Source organism: Somniosus microcephalus, chromosome 26 (assembly GCF_052327205.1).
Source record: "Somniosus microcephalus isolate GS21.2 chromosome 26, FLI_Smic_1.0, whole genome shotgun sequence".
In the NCBI taxonomy this organism is placed as follows: domain Eukaryota; kingdom Metazoa; phylum Chordata; class Chondrichthyes; order Squaliformes; family Somniosidae; genus Somniosus; species Somniosus microcephalus.
The window spans coordinates 2,473,755-2,485,110 of NC_141012.1; the positions used below are offsets into that span (position 1 = coordinate 2,473,755).

Genomic DNA, 11,356 nt, shown 5'->3' on the forward strand with positions numbered 1-11,356 from the left:
AGGTTATGATGTGAGAAAGATTAACATTGTACACAGCCCATTCCTGACCCACTTACTGTTTCTGTTCAATTGTAGCAGGTGAGATCTAGATCTAATTTAGCACAGAGTGGGGTGAGATATAGGACTTTCCTCACCTGTATAGCCCTGCACAATACTAGGCACTATGTTTTATCAACTAAGCAAGCTTATGTCAGAATTTAAAGCTTCATCATGAAGAGCAAATGCTGGATTGGACAACTGAATAACTGTCCTGCAAAACCCAACACGGTTTACAATGGGACAGCAAACTGATCTAATAGCTTTGCAAGCTGACACAAAGCTTTGGGTCAGGGGAGGAGACAAATAGATATATTTAGTACTTAGGGAAAAATGGATTTCCCAAGATCTTTATGACCACCACATAAACTAAATTTCACCAGCAGCATGTGCTGTGTAACACTACTGTAGCATCACACGATGGCTGGAGCTAAAGAGGCAGAGTGTAAAACACATGATAGACTCATGGTTTTTCTTAGCTTTCAAACCCTTCATTGTGTCATGTTAGCTGGTGCTAAGTGGACAGGATAAGAGTAACCAGAAATGAAAAATACATAAATTTCTTTATTTTAACAGTAATCACACATTCCGCTCACTGAGTTAAACATAAGTTCAGCTTCACTGCGCTGCACTAACACATCAGCTGTCAGTATTACAGATCAAACAAAATAAACAATGTTCATAGAACTTACACAAAAAACACAAAGTAAATAGGCCTTTAAAAAAAGACTGGTAACACGTCATTTATAAATAACCTGGAACGTCCTCCCTGCACTATAGTGAGCGATTCTCTAATGAACGCACTGTACTCAACAGTAACCACCACATTAGCAATAAGTCCCACCCAACCCATTCTGAAGTGCGTATCGGCAGCCATCACCAGCCAGGCATCTTGATGAAAGTAATAACATTACAATGGCTCTGGCTCTCCTACTGCTGCTTTGAAAATCTTTGACCCAATGAACATCTCTGTCAGCGCCCTCCTCTTTCTCTACAGATAGTGAGCTGTCCTATAACTACTGCAGTGAACTAAATGTTTTACCCCATCTCCAATGGCTCTCTTGGCAAATGTACTGCCTATTTTAAACAGAGCCTCTCTGCCCACAAAGATAAAGACTGTAAATCCAAAATCAGAGTGAGGCAACCTAATGCAGTGTATCTGGTCCAGTCGGTCCACACCTGCAGTTCCCCACAAGGAGCTTCCAGTCCCAGCCATGCCATTGCAGGGAAGTGCCAAACAGACGCACGGCAATGTCCCAAGTAAAAGAAAGAACACCCCAACCACCAGCTACAGTCACGCATCTCCAAATGCGGATGTCAGAGGTCGATTGTGTTTGCTTGGCATTCCATTGCAAAGCGACACCAAGACAAGAAAGGAAATATTGTTGTCATACAGGATCTCATTCTCAATAACTTTAAAAGAGTCACCGTTCATTTCAGGTTGTGTTACTATAAACAATCTTTGTGCAAGTTGTTATATTAAGTTACAGTAGCTGAAAGATGGGTACACGTCACTTTCACATCTCAGTAAGGTCACATTTGTGTTGCAGAAAGCATGCGTAATTCAGCCAGGTTTTGTAGTGATAAATATTTGGTATCTGAGGAAAATAGCTGAGCTTAATTCAAGCAGTACATTTATCAGTTAATACCCAGATGTCAAAACACAAGAACTATCCCATCCCTTGCCCCCACTCCAACAGAGACACAGGAATGTCCTCAAAGCTCCATTTTTCAAAACTACTTGTGGTTCCCAAATGAAATGGATTTGGTTACTAGATCCAAATTCAGTGCCTCAAACAAATGTCTGGAGGCACAGCCACTTGACAGAGCCACTATCTTTGGTGAGCAGCATTGTTAATAAAAAAAACACAAGAAATAAAATAAAACTCTCCTTTGGCCCATTAATCTGTCATGCGGATTTGGTCAAGAATTGCTGTGATTATTTAAAGGGTAAGTTAAAAAAGAAAACTCAAAAATGCAAACAGATTTTTTCATGTGGTGCCTCGCCTCCTAATTGGGGCCATTGACTCAGCTGCTTTTCCAAAGCTTGGTGTGAAAATATTCCATCATTAAGCCTCAGCTTCCAGCACTGCCCCCACCACACTGCTCACAACATATGCAGCGCATTGGGTGGCAGAGCAGCATTCGAAGAGTAAAGTTTTAGAGATGGAACGTCAAATGTCTCTGAAATGTGTCAAAGACGATCCAGGAGTCAGCCATCTCAAAATAATTTACAAAAGATTTCTTTTAAACAAGGAAAATTACACATAGGATGCACTGTACAAACAATACTGAAATATAGGATCATTGGGGCCTGACTCACAGCTCATTTTAATAAAAATTAAACATTCATTGAATTTATAGTACCAGCCTCTCAAAGCAGATAATTTCACCCCCCTCCCCCCACACTCCTTGATTAAATTAAAAAACACTTGCACCCTGTAAACCAGGTGGTTGCTGGTCACTGAATCAACAGAAACACATTGGTTTCAGTTTCCTACAGTCAACTCTGAAACTCAGTGACCAAAATGGCAGAAGTCAAAGCCCGCAATTGGACACGACAAAGCCGATCACTGTTTTTGGCTCCCACTCTGTCAGGTTACCCAATAAAGTGCTGCAATTGAGGCTCCCAAGTCCCAGTAATATGTACAGACTTTCTTAAAGTAATATTCCTTTCCAGCACAGTGCTTGCACAGGTCATGGTTGAAAAGAAAAAATTACATCTGAATTCTGAAGTCTATGGCTAAAGATTTGCATAGCAATTTGAAATTGGGCTCGTCTAACACATCAATGATTGGCCCAATGAAGGATTCTAACATATTTTTAAAACTAATCTGCTACACACAGCAGGCCCTTGTCCACCAAAGCTTATTCTAATGGTCGATCAGAAATACACATCCAAGGTTTGTAATATCATCTGTCGACAAAGTGGGCAGTTGCGCTGGTAGATGGGCTGCTGCAAGAGAATGCCCGTGCAGCCTTGGCAGAGGCACAAGTGCCTGCACGGGAGCAGCAACACAGATTTTGCCTGGTCTTGACAGATGACACATTTCTTTCGTTCTTCTTGCTCCTTCAAGAGCATCCAGAGATCGTTTTCCACAGTGACATTGCCATTATCGTCTTTACTGCCTGTCTGCTTCGCCACCGAGCGGAAAGGTCCATCTCCAGCTTCTAGTCCACACACAGAGGTCTCAGCCACGGCCAGCTGTTGTTCCCTCATAGGGCGGTCATCTCCTTGGCCTGGGTTGGGATCGATTTGCGGTTCCAGCTGGATAGCCGGTTGCTGGTCTACAGTTGTTTGGTCCTCTAGGTTCCTAGTAGGATTAGCCTGGTGCCGCCTTCTTTGGTCAAGAGGCCAGATATTCACATAGCCCGGGTTCAATCTCTGCAGTTGTTGACTGTACATTCGCCGCCACGTCTCCGAGTTGACTATCAGCTGCAGACTGGCCACCACTACCCTACAAACATGAGTGACATCCCTCCTGACCCGGTGAAGATTTGGCGCAGTGTTCAAGTGCAGAGTCAGCTGATTAACAATCCTCAGTATTATCTCTGGGTTTGCGTAGATCATTGTACTGGAGATGATAACAAAGATGATTGCCAACCCATATAGATTCAGAAGAAACACGTCCGCCAGCACTTTGAAGAGGGAGATCAGGACTTCGATCACAAACTGGCATTGAGTCCACAGCAGGATCACGTTGCCAAGGACGCTGCTGGACAGATAGGTGAGAAGTGAAGCAAAGACCTCCGAAGCCCTTACCAAAGGAACCCACAGCACTGCGGCAACCGAAAACAGGTTCTGGGTCCCAATGAGGAACATGTTGATGACGGTGTTGACAAAGTAGGCAGCCAGGCTGGCCAAGATCCCCACAGCATCCCAGAGCTGTTTGAGGAAGAGATGGCCGGAACAGAAGGTGGTGGCCAGGCCCCTTTGCAGCACCTCGCGTCCCCGCAAGCTCAGGTAAGACAGCAGGTGTCCCACCACCTTCAGGCTCTCCGCCAGGCCACACACCACCCTCAGCAAGCTGCACGCCAGGCTGAGGACGAGGTGCAGGCCGCAGTGGCACAGCTCGGCCGCCCCCAGGATCAGCAGCCCCAGCAGGTTGTAGCACAGGCCGAAGAAACAGGCTAGGGCTCCGGGGATGCAGAGCAGCAGGTGTAGGAGGCCCGACACGGCAGCCACCGCCGAAGACACCAGCCAGAAGTTGAGGTCCAGTAAGAAGCAGAACAGGTCGAGGGCCCGGCCCAGGCCGCTGATGAGCACGATGATAAAGCCGGCCATGGCCCTGAGTGGGGAGCCGGTGGCGGTGCCTCGCTGGATCCCCCGGGCCCGGGCCCCGCCCCCACCAACCGTCAACACGATTCAAACACAAACAGCCCAAAGCAGCCCAGCGCGCGCACACCCACCGGCAGGCAGGCCGGCAGGCGGAGCGCACAACTATCGATCGGCATTTCTCAAAAGCAAGAGCTACATTCTGCTTAAAGAGCCCGCCCCTTCCCCGCTGAAATACATCTCCAAATGCGGGTGTCAGAGGGTCGATTGTGTTTGCTTGGCATCCCATTGCAAAGCGACACCAAGACAAGAAAGGAAATATTGTTGTCATACAGGATCTCATTCTCAATAACTGTAAAAGAGTCACCGTTCATTTCAGGTTGTGTTACCATGCGTAATTCAGCCAGGTTTTGTAGTGATAAATATTTGGTATCTGAGGAAAATAGCTGAGCTTAATTCAAGCAGTACATTTATCAGTTAATACTCAGATGTCAAAACGTATTTAACGTAAGATCTCTTGAAAAAGACAATTTTTTTTTCAATAAAGTTAGCATCATCTTATTAATTTCAGTCCTTTGCTTCTTAAAAGTATTATTCTCTAATCTGAAGGGATTTAAGAACATAAGAATTAGGAACAGGAGCCATACGGCCCCTCAAGCCTGCTCCGCCATTCAATAAGATCATGGTCAGTGCTCCCATTAAGCTGCACGGCCACCCGCGCAGTCCGCTCACCAGCTTTTACATGGAAGAAATCCTGCATGCACGAAAATTTGAATGGGCCGCACAGCCAGTTAAAGGGAACATTGATCATAGCTGATCTACATCAACTCCACCTTCCCACACTATCCCTATATCCCTTGATTCCCTTAGTGTCCAAACATTTATCAATATTAGTCTTGTCTATGCTCAATGACACAGCATCCACAGCCCTCTGGGATAGAGAATTCCAAAGATTCACAACCCTCTGAGTGAAGAAATATCTCATCTCAGTCCTAAATGGCCGATCCCTCATCCTGAGACTATGACCCCTAGTTCTAGGCTCTCCAGCCAGAAGAACAACCTCCCAGCATCTACCCTGTCAAGCCCACTTGCTACAGCTGGGATAAATTCCTTGCTTGCTGCCTCTGATATGTCACCTAAGTGATCATTTTTCACGTGTGAGCCTAGACAGTGAATGGCAAAGGGTTCTTCAACCAGGTAGGGCATCATACTAGAGCCTGATTCAGTCATCACCCAACATCTATATAGAATCATACAACATAGAAGGAGGCTATTCGGCCTATTGTACCGGTGAAAGAGCTATCCAATTTGTCTCACTCCCCTGGCTCTTTCCCCATCGCCCTGCAAATGTCTCCTTTTTAAGTATTTATCCAATTTCCTTTTGTAAATTACTATTGAATCTGCTTCACCATCCTTTCAGGCAGTGCATTCCAGATTGTAACAACAGGGTAACAGAACGGAAGTGGGAGAGGGTGCACATCACAAGTGTAAGAATTTGGAAAGGTTTAAAACAGCTGTGCATGGAGATGGTGAAACAAGTGTTTTTTTAAATCGGTTCCTGCAAAATAAGTTACTTTCCATTATACACCAAAGCTACATAAAAAAACGTTTATATGAAGAATTGTTTTTGAATTATCACTGTGAACAAAAAAGGCAGGTGCTGTTACTGCTTAGATGATTCTTTCCCCCTCTCTTTCCCCTCCATAGTGGCCCCTCTCTGTCAAGTAAAAATAAGTGCTTGTAAATATTTTTCCTGTTAAAAAAAGTTCTAAAATTTCTGCTCCAGCTTGTTTTAAACTTATTTGTAAAAAATAAATGTTATTACTGTTATAGCCTAAGGGAACACACTCCATTCTGATGCATATTGGGAGATTCTACTAATGCACAGGCAGCAGCATTTTGGGATGTACAGACATGGATATAATTGTTCTTTCTCCTCAGCTAGTAGATTGATAGTTTTCAGAAGAATATCAACTCCAACCGTAGGCTTTGAGAGAGGCCAAAGGCTCTGAGTATAAAACATCGATGTTTCCCACATTACAACAGTGACAGCACTTCAAAAAGTACTTCATTGGCTGTAAAGCGCTTTGAGACGTCCGGTGGTCGTGAAAGGCGCTATAGAAATGCAAGTCTTTCTTTTCTTTAGGTACGCAAAGACGCAAAAGACAATTTTATAGATAGGTTTTATGAAATATAAATTATGAAAAGTTAAGTGTGATGGATAAAATGGACATTAGACATATTGGCCTCGATATTAACCTCCAATGATAGACGGGAAAGCTTTGGGTGGGGGGATTAAAGAGTTAAATACAGGGAACATGTCCCCAACATGCTGTGCATGCTGCCTTTTTTATGGCGATGGATATCAGGGTGTCCAAATGTCCCACTGTGGAGAAACAGGTCACTTAATTAACATATTTAAATCGGGCTCCCACAGCGCAATTGGGAACCCCATTTAAAATTGACTGTTGCTGCATGGCTTTCCCAGGAGTCCGGCCTCCTGCCACCATTAAGTTCGGCAGGAACTCCACGTCCCCTGCCTTGCTGGGTTCTTCGGTCATTTTTAGCCATCCCCGCACCCTCCTATCCTACCCATAAATATTAGGGCCACTATTTTTATAATATTACAACATTTATAAACTTATAGATAAATTCAGTGATCCTGCGCTTCAGGTGAAGAGCTGGACTCAAAGGGAGTGTAGGTCAGAGAATTCCTGCTACAGTGTTGTAGTCCATTAGGTTCTAGAGTGGAGCAGCAGTAGAGTGGAACAACAATGAAAGGAGAGAGGAATAGACGGAGTTGAAATGATGAAATTGCAGGGAGTAATTTTATCCTATGCGTAAGCAAAGTTGAAACGTGAGTCAGTTCTGGATTATTAACTGCTTGTCGGCTAGCCAGCAGCTAGCCAACAACCATGACGTGCGTGGATTCTTTAGCGCAGTCAAGACCATCTACGGCCCAAGCACCCAAAGTCCTACCCCACTGCGGGCCAAGAACAGAGAGGTACTCATCAAGGACAGAGAGGCAATCAGTGCCCGCTGGAAGGAGCACTTCGAAGATCTCCTTAACCGAGACTCTGTCTTTGACGCGAGTGTCCTCAACTCCATCCCGCAGCATGCTACCCGCCACCATCGCAGCACAACCCCAGCCTGGCATGAGGTTGAAAAGGCCATCCGACAACTGAAGAACAACAAGGCCTCAGGAGCAGATGGAATCCCTGCCGAGGAACTAAAACATGGCGGAGAAGCACTACTGGCGCGAATTCATGAACTTATTTCTCTTATCTGGAAGGAGGAGAGAATGCCAGGGGATCTCAGACATGCCGTAATTGTGACCATCTTCAAGAAAGGTGATAAGTCCGATTGCAGTAATTACAGAGGAGTTTCCCTACTGTCTGTCACAGGGAAAGTCATCGCAAGAATCCTCCTCAATCGCCTTCTCCCAGTGGCCGAAGAGCTCCTCCCAGAGTCGCAATGCGGATTCCACCCACTACGGAGCACAATGGACATGATCTTCACTGCGCGTCAATTACAAGAGAAATGCAGGGAACAGCACCAACCGCTGTACATGGCCTTCTTTGATCTCACAAAGGCCTTCGACACTGTCAACCGTGAGGGATTATGGAGTGTCCTCCTCAAATTCGGCTGCCTTCAAAAGTTTGTCACCATCCTCCGCCTGCTTCACGACGACATACAAGCCGTGATCCTGACCAACAGTTCCATCATAGACCCAATTCACATACGCACCAACACTCTTCTCGATCTAACTTGCTGCAATGCTCCATCTCACCCTCAATAAGCTCCCCGCTGAAGTGGAGCTAATTTACTGAACAAACGGGAAGCTGTTCAACTTCCGTCGCCTCCAGCCCAGATCCAAGGTCATCCCATCATCTGTCGTCGAATTACAGTATGCAGACAGCGCTTGCGTCTGCGCACACTCGGCGGTCGAACTCCAAACCATCATCAACACCTTCACCGAAGCGTACGAGAGCATAGGCCTTACACTAAACATCCGTAAGACAAAGGTCCTCTACCAACCTGCCCCCGCCACACAGTACTGCCCCCCCGATTATCAAAATCCATGACAAGGCATTGGACAACATGGACCACTTTCCATACCTCGGGAGCCTACTGTCAACAAGGGCAGATGTCGATGACGAAGTCCAACACTGCCTTCAGTGTGCCAGCGCAGCCTTCGGTCACCTGAGGAAGAGTGTTTGAAGACCAGGACCTCAAACCTGGCACTAAGCTCATGGTCTACAGAGCAGCAGTGATACCCGCCCTGCTGTATACCTCAGAGACATGGACCATGTACAGCAGGCACCTCAAAGCACTGGAGAGGTACCATCAACGCTGCCTCCGCAAGATCCTGCAAATCCATCGGCAGGATAGGCGCACCAACATCAGTGTTCTCGCTCAGGCCAACATCCTCAGCATCGAAGCTTTGACCACGCTCGATCAGCTCCGATGGATGGGTCACATCGTCCGCATGCCCGATACGAGACTCCCAAAACAAGCGCTCTACTCGGAGCTCCATCATGGCAAGAGAGCCCCAGGTGGGCAGAGGAAACGCTTCAAGGACACCCTCAAAGCCTCCTTGGAAAAGTGCAACATCCCCACTGACACCTGGGAATCCCTGGCCCAAGGCCGTACAAAGTGGAGAAGCATCCGGGAAGGCGCCGAACACATCGAGTCTCTTCACTGGGAACAAGCAGAAGCCAAGTACAAGCAGCGCACGTCAACCCAAGCACCCCACCCACCTGCTCCTTCAACCACCGTCTGCCCCACCTGTGACAGAGACTGTAGGTCCCGCATTGGATTCATCAGTCACCTGAGAACTCATTTTTAATGTGGAAGCAAGTCATCCTCGGTTCTGAGGGACTGCCTAAGAAGAAGAAGATGATTAACTGCTTTCTTTCTGGCCCTTATTGTTTTCCTTAAGGTACCTGCTATCTTTATTGGGCAGCAATATGTAATGGGATCCAAATCCAAATTGAACAATTTCTTTTCCTAGGAACTATTACACTCTCCAACTTTGAGCCCCTTTGTAAGAAGGATGGGCCAAATGCTTTCTTTCATTAAGACTTGATTTGTATGGGACTGGGTGGTACAGTGGATTAGACCCTGGTCTTTAAATCCAATCCAGACTCTCTTTTATCTGCTGGCAGGAAAGGGCCTACATAAAATGAGTGTCAAAAGTCTCAATCCAGTTCCTAATAGGCACAGACCTAAAGCACAAAACCACCCCGAATTTGCCATTTTGTGGCTTTCTCAATGAGGTCACAGACTGGTGCAGTATGGAGCATTCTTCTGAGATTGTGGATGAGGCATATTTTTGCAGCGAGTAGAGGAATTTGTAGTCTGCATATAAAGATGACAGTGCTTGATGCTGATAATGGGTGTGCAAAAATGAAAGTGTTCTATTTCCCACCTCCAGGAGCCCAAAATTCTTAAGGAAATTAGGTTTAAAACTTATGATATAGTGCTGTTAATGGAGGCGCTGCACAGACTTGGAACTCTTGGGACGATTCCAGTATTTGTTTCTCTGTGGCAACAATTGTAGCCAAACATATCTCTTGTAGGCCAGGCAGCATCCGTGGAGAGAGAAACAGAGTTAACGTTTCAGGTCTGGGACCCTTCGTCAGAACTGGAAAAAGCTGGAGATGTAACAGATATTAAGCAGGTGCAGAGACGGGGGTTAGGAGGGGAGGAAGAAATTGAAAGAACACCCTGTACTTTTGTAAGAGGCAGGAAAGATAAAATGTTGCAAATGGGAATGGCAAAAATCATACTACCACCAAACACATCTTCCCCTCACCTCCCCTTTCAGCATTCTGAAGGGACCGCTCCCTCCGCGACACCCTGGTCCACTCCTCAATCACCCCCAACAGCCCTGCTCCTTCACCTGGCACCTTCCCGTACAAGCGCAGGAGATGCAACACATGCCCTTTTACCTCCTCCCTTCCCACTGTCCAGGGCCCCAAACACCCCTTCCAGGTGAAACAGCGATTTACTTGTACTTCTTGCAATTTAATATACTGTATTCGCTGGTCACGATGCGGTCTCCTCTACATTGGGGCGACCAAACGCAGATTGGGTGACCGCTTTGCGGAACACCTCCGTTCAGTCCATAAGGATGACCCTGAGCTTCCGGTCGCCTGTCACTTTAATTCACCGCTTCACTCCCACTCTGATCTCTGTCCTCGGGCTATTGCATTGTTCCAATGAAGCTCAACGTAAGCTTGAGGAACAGCACCTCATCTTTCGATTGGGCACTTTGCAGCCTGTCGGACTCAACATTGTGTTCAACAATTTCAGATAATTATCCCTGCCCCCATTTTTCATGCAGTATGATTTTTTCCATTCCCATTTGCAACATTTTATCTTTCCTGCCTCTTACAAAAGTACAGGATGTTCTTTCTATTTCTTCCTCCACTCCCACCCCCCCCCCCACCCCCCTGTCTCTGCACCTGCTTAATATCTGTTACATCTCCAGCTTTTTCCAGTTCTGATGAAGAGTCCCAGACCTGAAACGTTAACTCTGTTTCTCTCTCCACGGATGCTGCCTGGCCTGCTGAGTATTTCCAGCATTTTCTGTTGTTATTTCAGATTTCCAGCATCCGCAGTATTTTGCAATTATATCTCTTGTAGGCCTTGTGGCCAAATCAACTGAACATTAACCGTGCAGGATTACATTGTTGTAATACAGAGCAATGGGTGCATCTTCAGGAGAGGGATGCCTGAAGGTCGAGACTGCGCCAATGGTTGGATTGGGTTTCAGGAGTTGTGGTTCCCTAGACCTGCCAAAATCCACCTTTAGGTGAAGAAATGTATGAGAGAATCAACAAATATCTTGACCATCTACAGTAGAATTTTGATAAAAGTGGCATCTGCATGCTCCCATCTCTAAATATGAGAAAATGTAAGGATAGTTTCCTGATGACCCATGCAGGCAAATGCACCTCCCTGTGTGAAATTGGGCTATGCAGATCAGGGGTGACCCATGTTCAATCCCTGCTTTGCGTTGAGCTAGCAAACCTCAGA

The 11,356-nt window shown here is 46.1% G+C and overlaps 1 protein-coding gene across 1 annotated transcript; it reads right to left on the reverse strand.

Annotated features, from left to right (window-relative positions):
* Positions 1 to 582: 582 nt before the first annotated feature.
* Positions 583 to 4,502, reverse strand: rnf26 (ring finger protein 26). Its single transcript, XM_085967660.1, has one exon. It carries the CDS (start codon positions 4,319 to 4,321, stop codon positions 2,921 to 2,923), a length of 1,401 nt encoding a protein of 466 aa, XP_085823786.1. The 5' UTR covers positions 4,322 to 4,502; the 3' UTR covers positions 583 to 2,920.
* Between the last annotated feature and the right edge of the window lie 6,854 nt (positions 4,503 to 11,356).

What these genes read in the sequence shown, in the direction of transcription:
- rnf26 (XM_085967660.1), bottom strand. Translation starts at nt 4,321, where the DNA reads ATGGCCGGCTTTATCATCGTGCTCATCAGCGGCCTGGGCCGGGCCCTC.